The 18,667-nt window shown below is 43.3% G+C and overlaps 1 protein-coding gene across 4 annotated transcripts in view; it reads right to left on the bottom strand.

The window, feature by feature from the left end:
* LOC310964911 (receptor tyrosine-protein kinase erbB-4) overlaps positions 1 to 18,667 on the bottom strand; it is a 232,029-nt gene that overhangs the window by 67,039 nt on the left and 146,323 nt on the right. For all 4 annotated transcript variants that reach the window (XM_083938223.1, XM_083938225.1, XM_083938224.1 and 1 more), the window contains exons 4-8: positions 5,572 to 5,706; positions 4,119 to 4,184; positions 2,398 to 2,516; positions 1,463 to 1,604; positions 694 to 807 (exon numbers count right to left, since the gene is read on the bottom strand). In XM_083938223.1, coding sequence (XP_083794349.1) covers positions 694 to 807; positions 1,463 to 1,604; positions 2,398 to 2,516; positions 4,119 to 4,184; positions 5,572 to 5,706 — 576 coding nt within the window. The remainder of the gene's footprint in view (positions 1 to 693; positions 808 to 1,462; positions 1,605 to 2,397; positions 2,517 to 4,118; positions 4,185 to 5,571; positions 5,707 to 18,667) is intronic.

The raw sequence follows: 18,667 nt of genomic DNA, 5'->3' as shown, positions 1-18,667 counted from the left end.
GCTTAAGCTACTGTGCATACAGTAAATCCAGAGCAGTAGGCCAGGAAGTGGGGGAAGCTGCTGTAAAACATAATTCTATCTTAAAGAGGTGATGCGAAAGCAGAGCGTTTCAGACAAGGGGTGAATACAAGTACTTAGACAGACAGTATGAGGAAAAATATTGTGTTTTTGAACATTAAAGTATGATAAATGGCGCCTTATATTGCGCCTTTCTAGTCTTCTGACTACTCAAGGCACTTTCACAGTTTGTGTCACATTCACCCGTTCACACAGACATTCACACTGATGGCAGTGAACATCTACAGACCCTCCAATCTAATCTAACCATTCACACCACATTCACACACCCATTCACAGCACAGGGAGCAATTCGGGGTTCAGTGTCTTGCCCAAGGACACTTCGACATGTGGACCTGGGGAGGTGAGGATCGAACTGCCATCTCACCAATGGAGGACGACCCACTCTGCCATTGAACCACATTAAACATGTTGTAGTAGTAACCCACAATACAAGTACGAACCTGAGAAAGAACATGAAATGGGAACTTTAAATCTACTTGTCCCCTAATGTTTAGCAGGATACCAAGCAAACAATTACAGTATTGGCAGATTTTCCCCCTGAAATGTAAGATTTTTTTATTCCCTATAGAGCAAACTAAGGAGGAGGGCTCTTGATGACATCCCAGGGTTTACCTTTAGGACAGATTTCGGTACAGGGGATGCACATCTTGATGCGGTTCTCCTCCACTTCCATCTTGTTGCTGGGACACGCCCTGACACAGGAGCTGTGGTCCACCACGAAATTATCTGACAGTGACACAGAGAGAGTGTTGATACTGTGATGATGTTTAGGACTTAGGACATAAAAAAAGTAGCATTTACTCATGGAGCAATTTCCTAGAAGGACCTCTTTAAATGGTGAGAAATTGATCGTATTTTAATCACGTTTGTATAATGATCAAAACTAATGGTCTAGGGCTATATTCAGGAAAAGTAATGAATCAAATTAGTACTTGGGAGCAGCAGTGGGAAAGTGCTACTGTTGGTTGCTCATTATAAAATCAGTGGGACTTGAATACACAATCTGTTGATCTAGCTTGACTCTTAAAGCATGCTCGCTGAATGTGTGCTGCACTGTAACTCCGTATCTGCAAACAAAACAAGTACGATTTGCTTCATTTTCAGCTGCCAGAAGCTGAAACAGATGGTGTAACAAGTAGTTGATGGAGGGGCTCAATTTATCTATGTTTGAGTAATTTATCATGACTTTAAGTATTTGTCTGGAGTCTTGTTTCAGGATGGATAGAGGATAAATGCTTCATCAATGGACACCAGTTTACAGTCTATAGAACTGAATTATGAGCATTGTTATTAGCATCTGTGCTCCTGCAGTGTAATGTTACAGTAACTACACATGCAGCAGCTTGGATGCACATTGTAACTTATATTTATTAGAACTCACGAGGGCATTTCTTGACACAAAAAGCTCCATAGGTGTACTTGGCTCTGGGGTTGTGCTCCAACTGGAATGACGTGGGATTGTACACAAACGGCTGAGGGCACTGGGTCACGCATGCCCCGCTGTCGTTGAAATTGGTGCAAGCCTGCAGAAAGCATATAACCAGAGAGGATATCAGCCACACTTCCAAACAGGGTGCACGGAGTGACACAAAGCGAGGTAGGGCGAGGGATGGAGTGTGATTTTCTCACATAAGTCACTGTGAGTGAAAGTGTATTACAGCAGCATTTCATTTTTATGTTGGATCGTGACACGCGGATCATGCGGCTGGCCCTTGTCTCTTTGAATTCCAAATGGGAGAAAAATTGGAGCCATTGATCCACAGCCATGATCCAAATGGTGAAATGTTTTCCTATAAACCTCTTAAGTGTTTGTCGTCGGTGGCCACAGGCGGAAACGGCAGTAATTGAATTGGATGAGCCTTTCGGTGAATTACAACTACAATATCATCTCTGTCAGTGCCTGTGTGTCGTGCACAAGTTTGGGAAATAGGAGGAAGTTGAGGTGATAAAAGGGACACTAATTGGAACACTGAATCACCAATTTGTTCTTTGAAGAGCGCCGCTGCGGAAGACTTTTACAGCCCCCCGTAAAATGACAAACAATTTATCAGCCGGTAAACAAAGTGGATCATTTTCAGGCGGGGAGGATGACAAACAGATGTTGCACTCGGAATGGAGGATGATGAAGGGGATGAGGTTAAAGGGAAAAAAATCAGAGAATGAAAGAAAGTTAAGGAAGGAGGGAGTGATAAACAGGGCGGCAGTGTGTGTATGCGTGTGTGTGTGTGGTTGTGGTTGTGTGTGTGTGTGTGTGTGTGTGGTTGTGTGTGTGTGTGTGTGTGGTTGTGTGTGTGTGTGTGTGTGTTTGTGGCGTACAAAGCAATCCGTGTCCTTGGGGCCCGAGCAGCCGCCGGCACACTCGCGATGGCAGCAGTCGCTGACGTAAGGCCCGAAGCATCGACCGTCACACTGCTCTGCACACACCGTCTTTGTCACTGCGCAGGAAGTGAAGAAGGGTGAGTTTTAAAGGTCTGACGCACACATTCACACTCATAAGCAGACAATACCACCACCCTCAACCCTTCCTCTCGCATTCTAGCGGCACGCAAACACCGTCTGATGTGGAGTTCAGGCAGGAACAAATGAGGGGCTTCAGAAACCTAAAGGTCAGACAAGTGGGGTTGTGACCACGACATCACTGGCTTGACTGCCCAGACAGACTTTTTAAAACACTGAGGACTGTCTCCTCTTTCAACAGCTGCTCTGAAGGTGCCCTTGAGCAAGCCTTTTATCCTCCCACCCGCTCACTGGCCAGCAGCTCACTGCTAACGGCGGCTGTGCTTGGCAGCTCCCAGGTATGCATCTGAAGTGGGACGTTGCTGGAGAGAGCTCAATTGGTTTTCCCTGAATAAATAAAGTTTGAAAAAAAAAAAGTTCACAGGCCTAACTGATTCACCGTATCTGTGTTTATACAATGGGTTCTTTCTGCCAAGCGAACCGAGTGGCCAAACCTTCCAACTGGGCTGATAATTCCCAGAAAGCCTGGCTTTATTTGTTGCTATGCCAACTCTTGTGGTAACCAGGGAAATCGTAACTCATTCTGCTGCATTTTTATTACAAAACTGCTTAAAGGAAGTTGCATTAGTGGACATTATTAGTACAGTACAAATACTTGCATGTGGCTTGTACCTATTTTATTAAAGTTGCTACAATCCTTGTGTAAAAGAAACGACACCCGCACATTATTGGTAGAGGAGACGAAATAGCAGCAAGCCAGTCAGCAAGAGCATGAGGCTGAGGCATTAAAAACCGCTGTGCTCACTCTCTGCTGTGTTGCGAACATAATGATGCAATCGTGAAAAAAAACAACAAGGCCCTGTAGTCTATTAGTCCGTGTTAGTCTGAGAAAAACAGGCCAGTTCCTCTTTAGGTTTTGACGACAGCCAAAGAACGGCAATTATTCAGAGAACTAACATTTCTCCAGCTACTCTTCTTCCTCTTTTGTCTTACTGTTGTTTTTCCTCTCACCACAGCTGCACAAAGTACTGTAACATGAAGGAAAGTCATTTTTTTTCCATCTCCATTCAACTTGTGCATGATTTTGGTCTTTGAGCTCAATAATAATAGGAAGAAAAAGCTTAAAAAAAAAAAGATAAACAGATGCGTACCCTAATAATAACACATCTGTGTCAAACAGATTATAGCAGATTAAAGATTATTTCAAAGCAGACTGTAGAGTATTCTCAATTTTCTCCCACCGTTCAGTAAACACAGCGGGTCACTCTGCCTGAACTAATAAATAAGAGGAGCATTTCATTAGTTTAGACTTCAATGGGCGATACGGGCAATGGATATGGATATGTTTTCTGCTAATTCAACAAATAAATACTCTATATAAAATAACCCCATGGTTAATCATATGATCATATAAGTGTGAATTTAATACTTGTCATATAAGATGTTTGCAACCAGCTTTTATCTGCCTTTTTTCTTCTTTAAGTTATTTTTCAAAGTTCACTAATAAACATGTTGATATGAGCCTCATGTGTGTGCAGAGCTGGACTTTAAGTAACTTTCCTGTAGGTGTGCATACTTACAGGTTTGACATTGGTCTTCCTGATGGCCCCAGCAGCGTCCGTTGCATGAGCGATGACAGCGTCTGCCTGCAAAACACACACGTGCACACACACACACAGACGATGGTTGTGCATCTGACAACTCCTCAGCAAACTTAAGATGTAGTTTTGACAGAAAGGCACATAGAGACACAGCCCCCTCGCACCCCTAATCGTCCAGTCACGCACACCCCTAAACCTTCCCCGACTGGTGTCAGATCTGTCGCATCTCCTACGCTCATCACAAACCCAGAGCCATTGTCGCAACTCGTGGCCTGTGTAGAAAACAGGAGCGTGAAAGACAGGCTTCTACTCCTTCCATCAAGCGTTCGCACAGGCAAAGTGGGACCTGACAGAGCACTAACAGCCTTCATGTGCCTGTGGCCCATCATCAAGGCTTAATTGACTATGGGTTAATTACAGAGTAAGTGGAATAGTACAGCAGATTGTCACCCGGCCCCTTCAACCACTCCCACTGTGAGGGTTGTTAATGTTAAATACTAACTACAGCTTGGCAAAGGGTCCCAATTTGGCAACCTCAACTCCCACTCGCTCTTTTGTCATGTTTTAGCCCACCTCCTCTGTTCTTTGCTGCTTTCCATCCTCCTCCTCCTCCTCAATCAGTACCATCACATCGAGAACAGAGCCATGTTTCACACATAGTGTCCCTAAAAAAGTGTCTTCTCAAACATTTATTTTAAAGCTCCAAGCTTTGCGTGATCTCTAACTCCCTGCTGATGTTGTGAGTCAACACTATGCAGATTCTGTTTTGCCCCGGACCCAAAGAGAGGTCATTGAGCTTTCTCATCAAAGAAACTCTCAACATTTCCCCCATTGTCTGTGTCGTTGGCGCCTCAGCTGTCCTCTTTGATCACCCTTACTTGTCTTGATTCAGAGGGCACAAAGAAACTTCTACGCCTTCCCTGCCGGCCACTTCAAATGAGCAAGAGGCTCATCCATAAATGTGCAGAAAAGTTTGGGAGAGTCTGTCTTTAACAGCCAATCCTTCTGACACAGAATGTCCGCGGGATAGCGACGCCTGTTATGTCCAAAGCGCGGGGAGCTGAGGGACTGCGGGGACCACAAAGAGGGGGGCACCAGGGGAAGTGGGCAGCTTCAAACCAGCTGTCAGATTCACTGAGATTTAAAAGAGCACAGCAGACAGCAGCTCCATAGGCCTCGCTGCCGAGCTGCTACCAAACCACTACAATGGAAAGGTTCACACGTTGATCTAACACTATGTGATTAAACTTCCAAATGACTGCCAGGCAAACGGAATGAATAAAAAAGGGATAGGGCACGACTGCTGCTGGGGTGTTGAGGGTGTATTTCAACATGTTGGCATGTGGCCTGCCTTCAGAAGATAAAAAATAATAACTTGATTTTCATCCAGAGTTACTGGTTCTAGTGGTCCCCACCCACGTGCGGTACTCACATCCAAGGTTGCTGTTGTTGGATGGTACCACCAGAAGATGCGCCTGGGGGTTCTTGGTAATGTCACGCCAATGGATGGTGTCCGCATGGCACAGGAATTTGTTCTGGTCAACGTAAACACCCCCATTCAGTATCTCTGCACAGGGGAGACAAAAAGAAAGAAGGAGAAAGAGAGATATGAGCACATAGCCCTGGATATATAGTACATGTACAAGATGGCAGAAAATCAATACTTCAAGGTTAACTCCCATCGTTCCTTTGTTTCAAAGTACCGTGCTGCATAAGGTGTTCCCTGAAGTGCATCAGAGCATGAAGATAAATGCTATTGACAAACGCACACAGTAATTCAATGCCATGTTTTCGCAAAAAAATAAGTAAATGGATTTTTTCTACGTGGACAAAACAGTCTCTTTTGTAAAGGACTCCAAACTGTTCAGCGGTGTAAATTTCTAATTATGCATTGAATATCAAATCATTTCATTTAGACTGAGAGTTAAGACAGAGTTAATGAGTTAAAATGCCACTGCAAGACACCAGATACTTGTTGTGTTAATTAAAACTGAAATAGGAAACGTGAGCAGATATAGCTTTCATCAAATCCTCATTGAAGGATACCGTTAGTGAAATTAGTGGGTTTTATCAAATAAGGACTGGTGTAATTTCACCCCCAGAGGGAATCATGCTCTAGGTAGAGAGCAGACGTATTTACATGTTGCATCTCATTGATTGATTTCAGGTTGCAGAGTAAAATCAAGCCGGGGAAAAAAGTCACCGGAGGAAAATACTGGCATTTTGTGTTTCTGCAAAGCACATAGTTGATATGAAATGTACAGTATTTCGCACCCTTTAGTCTGACACGCAACGGACCTCCAACTAACTCCAGTGTAAATCCATCCATGTCGATATGAGACACTCAGAGGAAGTGCTCTGCATGTCAGGAAGTATAACGAGCGTCAAACTCAGCTGGGAGGGAGGTGACCGGGGTGCATGGCACGATGTTTTCCAAAACCTAAACAATTCTTCAAACTCACGACTTTGAACATGTTTTCAACTGACCGTGGAGCGTCACTACCCAGTGCGTCAAAACCACTGAGATGTCCTGATAAAGCGTTGACAAGGGAATCAGTACAGGTTGCAGAAATGTAAAATGGGACGTTTTATTCTAGTGAGTGAGTTGGTGAAAAACAGAACCATTTTAGAACCATTTTTTTTACGTTAAACAATTATCTTGAAGGGCTCTCTCTTGGCTCACAACAGGCCCAAACTCGTCAAATGGACTCTGAGAAATAAGGGATCGCAGCTCTCTTCACCTCCTCCACATCCCTCTGCCAATGTGAGAGCCGACTCACCCACGTCAAAGGCAGACCCCTCATCCGGCCTTTGCTTAATAGCAAAAATATGTTTCTTTTCAAGGACCAGTGCCCTGAACAGATGCCTGTATATGGAGTATGATAATAAATTGTAATCCCTATTTCCCTGTTACTAATCCAGGTTTTGGATATGGACAGAGAATCAAATGATGCTGCAGTAATCCCCCCCCTCCCTCCCAAGCCGTGACCTGTGGCAGAAGAGAAACAACAGCCGTCATCAGTGTCTCTTTCTCTCTGCGACACCAGCTGACTGTACTATTTAATCCAGTTGAGGGATTTAGATGCAATCACCTTGCATCTCCTTCTCCTTGAATATGAAGTAGTGCTGGATTCCATGAAAGTACTTGTCATAATAAATTAAATTTAATACAAAAAAAGTAACAATATGGTGCAGATCAGAGCTGGATTAGCTGAAGGTAAAGAAGGGTATTATCTTCCCGGGCAGATTATTAACAGTGTATGAGTTATGCGGACAATTCAGCAGCTGAGAAGCACGCGCAGGAAGCTAATCATTACCATCCGACACCCTGATTAAGGAAGCGAGCCTTGGTAGAGACGGGGACATTTATTCAAAGCCCTCTTAGAGGTGACATGGCGCTCCGTCTGCCCGCTGAATGGCCTACAGCCGTGGCTTCATGTAATCATGTTCCCGTCACAATGGACAATTTATCAGGGGGGTGTTTTACATTCATGGATGGTGCTGACAAAAAAAGAGACAGGCCGGGCTTTAGTTAAATAACATGTGGACCACACTGTAAGCATGGTTTGATGTCATTTAAGAATACAAATGGAATAAGAATATAATAATCTACAGTTGATGTATATTCCATATTTGTATTTCCTTTAACCCAGCCCTGGATTATTATGTGATTCCTCCTCAAGTCACCTTGATATTATACAGGGTTTTGTTGTTGCCCTCACCACTATAAAGATCACAGTTTGGTTCAGACATAAAGACAAATTAAAGCCTCTTTCACACATGCACAGCAGTTCATTTGATAAAACAGCTTTAGTTGGCACATTAAAAGACATAAAAAGTTCAGCTGGGAGCACACAGGGTCACAAAGAGCACCTCTGAGACTCTTTTTAAAATGCTCGCTTTAAATGATGCAACAGTCAGGTGCAACACTAGGGTTCTTAAAGCCCCTTTCACACATGCCGTTTGTCTTGTTGTTAAATGTCAAAAACTAAAAGTAACTTTTGCTTTGTAGAAGTTGAAACTTTAAAGGGAAACAAAATAAGAAAGCAAACATTTCTCAGAACTTTTTTTGAGGTCATAATTTTTACATTTGAAGGTATGACAGATCAGATCCATTCTGCTATTTTATGGGGAGCTATCTTTCTGTTCAACCCGCCCAGCACTGTCCCAGATGCGCCTTTAAGTGCTTGTGTCCAGCTCCCGTCTGCTCGCTGAGAGACAAATTGCCACCTCTGCTGTCCATCCAGGCAAGGGCACTAACTCTTCCAACTGGGAATGACAAGCCTGTATCGTGTAGTTATTCATTAACGCGCGACAGTCCTGCGCCACAACCTAACCCCTCCTTCCCGCTCCTCTCTAGTACCCCCACCTCCACGCTTCGATCTTTCCATCAGGTCGGGAGATCTACAGCCGACCATCCGCCTCTACACCACCCCCCAGCCCCAATCCCCTCACCCTCCACACGGCTGTGAATTACGAGGTAGTCATAAAAGCTATTGTCCTGCATCAGAGCAAAAGGGGGAGGTGGAGGGGGGAGGCATGGGGAGGGCACCAGGAGAGAAAGATATGAGGAGACCAACATGAGGCAGAGAGAAGACGACTTACACGATGAATTAAGATAAAAAATGTATAATTTCCAAAGCTTTTATACAAATAGACTTCCAACGGTACTGCTCTGTAATGTGAGGCAATGTCCTCATGCTTTATTCATGAAAGCTTTTTGAGTTCTCTAAAAACAAGGATATGGATCATCTTCCCTTTACTTAGAGTGGTGCATTTACTGTATTTGTTATTTATGATTGGTCTAAATGAACGTCTTGCAAAATCGTAGCCTAAACGGGTTCTTTAAGTTGACTTCATCGTAGACGGGGCCAGAATGTGTGCAGGCTTGTGTGGACCGCGATGTAAGAGTAACCAAACAAGAGTGCTCTAATGTCATCAAGACAATCAGGTTTTGGGTTAGCAAGATTAATGATGTTATAGAAGGTTATTCCAACAGACAGCTGGGAATGACTGTGTTTAAAGCTGCCATTTTGTTACGTCTTACTCTGTGAGTGAGGGATGTCTTTCAAGCAAATCCCAGTTGATGATTGTTCAAACAGTAGAAATACTAACTAAGACAGTTTGTTTCTTTCCAGTTTGAAATATTGTGTTTTGAAGAGATCACAAGGCAATTAAAGCGTAATTCTGGCGTAAACTCTTCCCAGGGTCTTTTTCGGAAAATGTTGTTTTCACATAAGCCATCGAGACAAATTTTTCGTCTATGAAAGATTAATGGAGATATCCCGGAGAGTCGCTAACAGCTGGCTGTGGCTAACATTAATTAGCTCGGGGCAGCACGGTTAAGGCATTAAAATGTCATTTTTAACCACTAATACTGCTCAAAGTAACACCAAAAACACATAAAATGAAGCACCAACAACATAGTTAGTGAACCCTGAGTATTTTGAAAGACCTACCTAGTGGCCCCGGCACCAGCTATTCGTGGTGAAGCCTATTCAAGTCGATTACTGAATGCAATCTCAAAGGAAGGAGCCCATTGATGATTTATTCCATATAAACGTTGTGGTTTGTGGCAGTTTAGTGAAATATAAGTTTATAATAGATGGTCAAAGATTTCCCTGCAGCATTGAAAGGTTACGCGAGATCTCAGGGGGTCGGGGCGTGTGTTGCCGGAAGACGCAGAGCATATGTGAGTGCAATCACAGGTAAAGACGACTTGCCTGCAACTTAAAGTGAAGAGAGACAGAATGATCCGTGTTTCTATCGTTCTCGGCTGCAAAACAAAAATGAAAGCTTACAACCCAGAAACTTTTCTTAGGCTGCCATTGCGGTACGATGACAGTGCTCTGATAAACCAGTGGCTCATTGTTTTGAATCTGGACATTGAGATGCTGATCGAGACACTTAGGCAGAATGATTATCGTGTTTGCAGCAAACATTTAGAAAAGGACGACTTCATAATTCCAAGAATCATTCATACGTTAATCAAAGAAGACCCTGGGATGATTTTACGCCGTAATTGCACTTTGAGCGTCTTAGTCTTAGTTCAGTGAAAGAAAGAAACCTGAAGTCAGGAGGTGTATTTTGCCTATTTATCAGTGCAGCAAACTCGCTGCTCCAAAACAGCACATCTGCCGTCTGACCAGTTGTCCAATGAAATATAACTTATTTCGTTACTTTGAAGTGATTTCCATTCACTTGCTATAGTAACCAGTGACAGAAATTCCCAATAAGGCCAAAAGGTTTTTACACTATGCTGAGCTTTAAAAGTTGTTGTTTTTTACTGTTCCACACTGAAATGTTAGATTTAGGTGTCCCTATATTTTAATCTTTGCACTAAATTGTGAGAATCTGCTTATTTTTGGTTGTGAAAGGTCTTGGTTGTTGGCGAGATAAAGTGTGTTCTTTAGGTAATTCTGCATTACCGTAAGGAGCTTTGCAGTTGTAGTTTTGTTGTTGATTTAATCCATGTTGAGCAAACAGAAGCACTGCAGAAGATAGAGACACCACCGATCTCAGTGTGTAGCCCCTAAATGCTTCTTTCAGTTCCTGTTATAGATGGAAAATATCCTTGAATGAACTCTTTGGCCTTTAAAGTGGACCGAGATCACACACAAGAAAACTCTCGTCCTCCCTTTGGACAGTCAGTTCCGCCGGCTGCTCCGTTGGGTGACAGATCCCAGAGATGCTGTTTTTATGCACGTATGTGGCTTCTGAGGGCTCCGGCGACCATATGCTCAGGTCATGTTCGGTTCAAGACTGTTTCTGGGTAAGCCTTTTGCGACATCCCTCCTGGCAGTGACACAAAGTTTCTTACTGCGATGGAGGAAAAAAAATCTCACCACGCCAATGCTCAAGTGTCATCTTAGATCACAGATTAGATTTGATGTGGAACTGTGCAACTGTGTGGGGCGAGATGATCCCTGTAGGAGACGATGATTGGGAGAGGTTTATCATATAAAACTGAATAGATCATTGAATTACCGAATTACTTTATTCAACGTCTTCCTTGCACGTCGACCAGTCCTATCAATGACATCATTTTTGGAGAGTTTTAACAGAGAACAGTTCGCCTGGCCAGAAATAGAAAAATATTATCCTTTGACTATTTAATTGTACATCAGGACTGTTTGATTGCAATCTCTCTTATTACTTTCAATTGATGGTAGTACACAAATAAATGACACAACTGAAACAGGCTTGTATGCTGCCATTGAAGTTGATAAATTGACTAATTATGGGCAAAACACCGTAATACTGAAACTTGCATTACATTGACATTTCATATATTGCGGTAAGGTGCTTATTTCAGCCAGAGAACAAAGAGTAGGGCAAACATATGCTTCTTCATTCCTAGATCTTCGACAAAGGGAGAATCAAAGAGTCAAAAGTGCAAAAAAAGAGAGTGAAGAGAGAGTCAGAGTGCCCTGACACTACTCCCGTGACCCTTGAATGATTATGTAGCAATAAAAAGAAAAGAAAAGAGCCACAGATTTTTTTTTAAAGCTCTTGGTTCGGAGAGGCAATATGGTATAAGATTTCTCTGGGATATTTATTTGTATTGTGCATCACACAAAAGAGAGAACAGGCCAATCGGTGCACAGATTGTTAAGGAAGTAAAAATGATCCCTGTGCCAAGTTGCCTTTGCAAGCTAATTAAGTTCATTTTAATGTCGTTCAGCAGAGCACAGAGCCCCTAGTTTGAAGTAGTTTTTAGGCAATGATGGCCCCAGCACCAATCAGTGGCCATAGCTCTATAGGGAGCCTGCTGATGAGCTTTCATCAGTGCTGCTAGCCACTTGTCCCACATCTCTTTCTCTCCCTAATTACGCTGATGAACAAGGCTGTAATAGTGATCCGTCCTCGACTGATGAGCCCATGCTATTGTCTTGTCTGCGGGGCGGGTGTGTCACGTATCACACAACTCAAGCAGAGTGCATTCGGGCCATCCACTCTGCTCTTCTTTTAGTAATATCATCTCTCCATCCTTGTTCTCCCCTACCCCGCAACCCCCTCTCAAACGGACCCAGCCCCTCCCGCATTAAACGCACTTTCTCACTCCGTGGATGGGCCGACTTTCTGAGCACGGGGAATGCAGGAATCGAGAGGATCACTCTTTTTCTTCACAGTCGGGGGCCTTCTTTTTTTGATGACACAAACACTCACACACACACACACACACACACACACAGGGGAGCTCGTAGGTGCCCGTGTAATATGACAGCACACAAATTGTACATTTAGTCATATATATATATATATATTCTGAGGTGAACATGGGAAGAGCTGCACACAGACATATTATCTACAACTAAAATCCCTATGATAAACACCCCAGCATCTCGACAAAGCCTCGCATTTGTAGGCAGAGCTTGAAAGTTAAGCCATGGCTTTACCCCTTAAACGCCAATTAATCACTCAGAACCGAGGGGAGAGATGCAGAAAGCCCCAAAACAGCCTTTTCTTGGCACTTTTAGTCCTTTTCTCTTCCCAAATTAAACCCAAATAGGATGCGCCAATGTCTTCTTTATACATACCCATTCACACTGTATATGCCATACATTCTCCAAAAGTGAACTTTACGTCAACTGCAGAGATAGTTTGGTTGTGTTTAAGAGAAGCTGGTATTAGAAACAGACCTTTACCATTTACAATAAAGACATTTTTTATTACTATTTGTGTCAAATCCTTGACTTCTTTAGTAGGCAGCCTTTTAATAAGCAGGGTAATGTAAAGCGAGTGGGTCGTTTTTATGAAGTGAACCCATTCAGAGCTCCAATTTGCAAGAATGATGGGCTTGCTCTACATTACGTCTTTCTTGATAAATCTGGTTTAATGCACATGTATTTAAAATAAATCATTTCTACTCTGCTGTGTTTCTGGCAACATTGACCTGCTGTCAATAAATCTCACAACCTCCTACTCGGATGTTTCACATTAAAAGCCTTTCAGTGGCTCACAGGGCATAACCCTTTCCTGGTGTGTGATTCTTAATGTAAATCCAAAGTGGAGCTTCCACACACTGAAATCTTCATACTCTGTGTAGAAAGGCATTCCAGTCATTAGCCCCGGTGTAAAACATCTTTGTGCGCTCTTATACTCAAAGGTATGCAGCACCTACTGTAGCAAAGCCTCTCAGCCAGGTCAAAAGGTGGACAACGTAACTCTTTGAGGCTTTTAATGTGAAACATATGCAGGAAGTCATGAGTTTAAGATTTACCAAATTGAATAAATAAGAATAGAAGAATTTTTACTTTTATTAATCCCGCAAGGCAAAATTAATTTTTTCACTCTGCTATTATTAATGTTACACACACACAGGCCCGAAATACACACACATGCACAAACAGGACCTATATACATGCAATTAATGGAGAGATGTCAGAGCGAGGGGGCTGTCAATGGATCGGCGCCCCGAGCAGTTGGAGGTCCGGTGCCTTGCTCAACAGTACTGGGAGATGAACTGGCTCCTCTCCAGCCACCAGTTCACACTCCATTCATGGTCCACACAGGGACTCCAACCGGCGACCCTACGGTTCCCAGCTGAGTCACCTATGGACTGAGCTACTGCCGCCAAATAAGTCAGTCAAAGTAGCATTGTTGTTAATATGGCGTCTGAATGTGGATTATTGCATGACTAAAGTGTCGTACTGAAGAAATTCGCTGTGGAAATTTACCATATCAGCAACGTCTTCTCACTCATCACAAATGTTTGTTTTTATCGGGGGCCCGGCAGGCCGAGGCATTATTTGAAGAGCTTTTATTTGAGCATTTACGGGATGTGTGTAAGCTCTTCACAGTCATTTACACGTATCACGTCCTGGTGCTCTGTGTAGCCTGTGACACAGCGCAGACAGCTGGCATGACAGAAGGTGGCGAACTGGGGAATGAAACAAATTGCCTTCATTTTCTTAGAGTGCAACCTCTTCAGGGAACACCGATGAACATTACACAACCGCAACAAATCTGGGACTCTGGAAAATAATGGCTCGCATGAGAGCCAATGAAGGGAAAGTTAGAGAGACAGAGAGACTGTGTTGGAGTTTGTTTCACTGTCCCGAGCAACATTTTCCATTTACCCAAGATAATAATGTGTTTTTCGGATAACCATCTATAAAAACGACTGTTTTTAAAGACAGAATGAGCAAAAACATTTGGTGCAAATGAATAAAAAATAGAAAAAAGTTGTCTTGCTCTAAGCCAACCAGCATCAGTCTCTGGGTTTTTTCACAAAGCACTTTGAACTTCACACATGAGGCAACAAGAGAGCGCTGCAACGGGATCAGTCAAACAGGGGGAACAATAAAGCATCCAGTTCCCCATACTCTTGTAAAAGTCTCTTTCATCTTAAGGCTGGAATGCCCACAATGTACTGTCTTGAATGAACAACAGTTGAGAATAAAGGGAATAAAAAGACAAGAGCGTAAAAAAAGATGTGCAAGTGAAACCTCTGGAAATTGTGTGTGTGTATGTATGCAGAAACGGGATGCTTAATTGGTGGTGGGTTAGGGTCCGAGTGTGTGTGGCTGTGCGTGCGCTGCATCAAAATCAAGCCTGTGATTAAAACAAAGTTGTGCATTGCTCTCCTCAGCCAATTTAGTAAGACTGTGAAAACCCCGCGATTTGAGGTAAACACATGACTTGACTGGAAAACAAGCAGTGGGTCCCTTAGGAAAGCCTCTGTGTGTAATTGTGAAGCACTCCACTGTACACTGCCTCCGAGCATGTTTACTCTAAAGAGGGGAAAAAGGAAAGGAACACAGAAGCTGTTGAGAAAGTAGCTGCTTAAGTGAAAATGACTTCTCAAATCCCATGAATAACTGTTAAGTCTCCAGACTGCAAACAAGCCTCTGGTAGACAAATGGCTGCGGATCGGCGAGATAATAGAGACAGAAAGCGGCGAATGGTTTGCCTGGAGTTGCGGGAAAAGCATCAGCATCAGCAAACGTGTACGGTGGTATGAATGACCAAAATTAAATGAATTTCCCCCGAACTTTAAGTGGGTAGTGCGGTGTTTCTTATCCAGCAGGGGAAACATCTTGCTCCTGCAGTTGCACATTTTATAAAGAGCTGCATTATTCACACACCTAAAAAGCTGTCAAATTGCTGCGCTGCGTTTTATAAATGATACAATCCTTACGAGCAAATCCACAGTGGCTCGGGGCCACTGACTTGAGGAGAACTTATCTGATCTTCACGGCAAAGCGGAGGTGGGTCTCCGGAGTCCCGTTTCCCCCACTTCGCCATTATTAGCTCTGCCAGCCAAAGAGATATTGTGCTCGGTGACAAATGGGAGAGGAGTGCTATAGGGCGCAGACAGTGCGGGGGAGGTCCCCTCTATCTTCTTCTACTGCACCCTCCCAGCACCTCCTCTCTCACGATCCGGAGCGCTGCCACCGCGTCTTCCCCGATAACCATAATTGTGTTTTAAAGCCTCTGATTAAATTCCACAGTCTCGAATGATATTGTTTTGCGATGAATCCTTATGAAAAATGCTTCACGTTAGGAGATTATGGAGGCTGTGTAGGTGCTGGAGGAGGCAGCTAAAATGTGGGGGTGGAGATGACATTATTATTATTATTATTATTTATTTTTTTTACCTCTTAAGCTTCAATGGATACTAAATGAATCCCTGCCATCACTCTTCTTCTCCTGCACCCACTCTTGCTCCACCTGTCTGTCACGCTGCCTCTAAACACACACAGACATAAACACTGCTTCCTCTCTCTCTCTCTCTCTCTCTCTCTCCCTCTCTTACCAGAATACACCCACAGGTTGCACAGCAATCATGATTAGGGAAACGACTTCGACGTTTGGCTCAGAACTTCAAAATATTAAAAAGTATCCTTCAACTTTTCCCTGTCTCACTTGTGTCCCATCTGAGCGTCACCGTACCTCTGGGGGGGAGGCAGATTTTCTTTATTTTTTTAGAGGTGACACAAAATGCAATCAGGGCGAATGAGAAGCCAGCAAATTCAATAATGGAGGCAAATGAAAATGGAACTGGAGACTCTGCACTTAAGGCGGGATGGGCTCACAGCCCTAATAAGCCCTCTTCTGTCACCGCTTCCCTGCATCTAAATTAACCAGCAGCCCTCCAATCAGCGCAGGCAAACAAAAGAGCCAGCCAAAGAGATGAGAGCGCCACTGAATACTAATCAAGGTAACGAACGGTGGTGGTCGTCAACGACTGACACTTGTGTGTGTGTGGGTGTGTTTGTGTGTGTGTGTGTTGGTAGAGTACGTTTAAAAACTGTGGAGCTTGTAAATCATTTAAAATCCCCAAAACAAAGCCACGCATCTGCAAAATAAAGGTACTTTTACCAGTCTTGTGTTTTTGAGCTTTCATCCAGAGCTTTTCAAAGGTCTCAGTGACCCAGAGGTCAAGCAACTCACTCATCAGATAAATTGCCATGTACAGTCTACTCCAGTATTGCTGTCCCATGTTGTTTTTCTCCAACAGCGGAGATAGGTTGTTATACAGTTACCCTGACAGTCTGCTCTGTTATTGTGCTGGAAAAAAGGTGTTTTGGTACAATTGCCCAAGCTACTGTAAGAACATCAAACTCAAATTTAGAGGGCGCTATGAATGGATCACAGGGGGGCCATCAAGGCAGTAAAACTGCTGAGGAGCTGAGCACATAACTTGAAATGTGGCCTATTATTAAATGTCCACTCTTGAGTCTAGAAACAACAACAAAAAAGGCTCCTTTAGGGCCTTTATGTGTGTGTGCGCCAACACCTGTAGTGTACACACAAACGCTACTCGTCTCATTTTGTGATTCAAATCGGACTCATTACTATTTTCATGGAGCAAAATGCTTAAGAAGTGTTGAAAGCAGAGCGAACCCTCTGCATTAAAATTGACACCTACAATGGGCTAAATGGGCAATTTGTCATTTTCTGGCACAGAGCTGCGGCACTCATCCCTCCACTTTGGTAATTTGGGACACACAGACATGCACACACACTAGCAAATCAACTATGATCAGTAAATTGCCTCCATCTGGTTCTACAGTATATTTTGTTTGGGGTTTTTTTGTGAGTCCGACCAGCTCCACTCTTCCCTCTTCCTGACTTCTTCACTGCACAGTCTGCAGTGGACGGATGTTAAGGATCAATGATAATGAGAAGCTATGCTCATCGCTCTAATGCATCCGCAGTTTGGAGTGAATGCTACGCAAAGGAACTCAAGAGAGGGCTTGGACTGATGCGGGACACTTGTAAAAATAATAGACCTCAGAAATGCCATTAAAATTCGCCAAAGTCAACGACTTGCAGACGCCTGGGAGAGAATGTAGAGAACGGAGCGGAGCGCATGCCATTCATTTCTCCAGAGGCCCCAAAGCATACAAATATGTTGCAATGTCAGGAGGGTAGCATGCGCCTCGTGGCGAGACAAATAAGCAGACGCTTTGAATATCATTACTGTCAACGAAACACCTCACGTCGTCAGAATGTCAACCAAAAAAGGCTGCTTTTGGCTTGACTGTGGAGTTTTGGGTTTAAAGAAGGGTTTCAAAGGGGTGTAAAAATAAATATACTAAGTGTTTATTTCCTGTTGCAATGACAGGAAGTCAGCAAGGACCAAGGCTGTTGCCTAGCAATGGATACTGTTGAAAAGGTCTCTAGAGAAACGTATCCTTCATTCAAGAAGAGCGAGATGTCATGGGACACATCAGAGGGTGGTTGGGTTGTGGATGGTCCCATATGATGCTCACTTCCAGGTCCATACTTCTATTTGTTTTACAGATCATCTAAAAAGAAGGAACAAGAGTCCGGTCACGAGGAATTCTAATCTCCCACGAGAACAAACTCAGTTCAAATGTGCATGTTTGATTAAGTCAAGGCTATTTGGTTTGATAAGGTGGGATTTCCAAGTTCTGTGAAGTGGAAATGCTGAGTCATTCAGCGCCACCACCCACCACTTTCACTCTGTTTGAGTTACATTAGGCGGATTCTGTCTGCAGAAGATAATGTCGGGTGTCTGACTTTCACTATTGACAGTGCAGTGACTACACAATATTTCACATGGTTTAAGTGACTAATATTTGGGGATTTTTCCTTTTATTTCACTTCAGTTTATCCACATTTATAATATATGCATGGATATACAGTATCAGTTTATTTCATTGCGATTTTATTCTTGAATCATTTTCTGTATTTAGCCACTAAAGGGATCATTTGGTCTCTTATCAACTGACAAAATGAATAATCCAACTACCTTTTCGAGGCATCAATAGACCAGCAACTACACTAGGTTACTGTTTCTGTCAGTGTAACGGCTTCAGACCCCCACCTCGTAAACCTTCTCCAAACTGAGGGCGTACCAACTGCCATCTACTTTACGTAGTAAGCTAAGGATAAAATGAAAACTAAAGCCAAACTATCTATTCAAAGCCATTTAGGGCGATATAGAAACTTTTTGTTCCTGTAATTAGCTTTTCAGGCAGAACCTCCACATCCTGACCTCCTGGCTTCATTGTAAACCTTACATTTGGATTGGAGCATGTCATGAAGAAATC

Source organism: Echiichthys vipera (assembly GCF_963691815.1).
Source record: "Echiichthys vipera genome assembly, chromosome: 23".
In the NCBI taxonomy this organism is placed as follows: domain Eukaryota; kingdom Metazoa; phylum Chordata; class Actinopteri; order Perciformes; family Trachinidae; genus Echiichthys; species Echiichthys vipera.
Note: the sequence above shows the minus strand (reverse complement) of the source record. Positions and strands in the feature narration are given on the sequence as shown.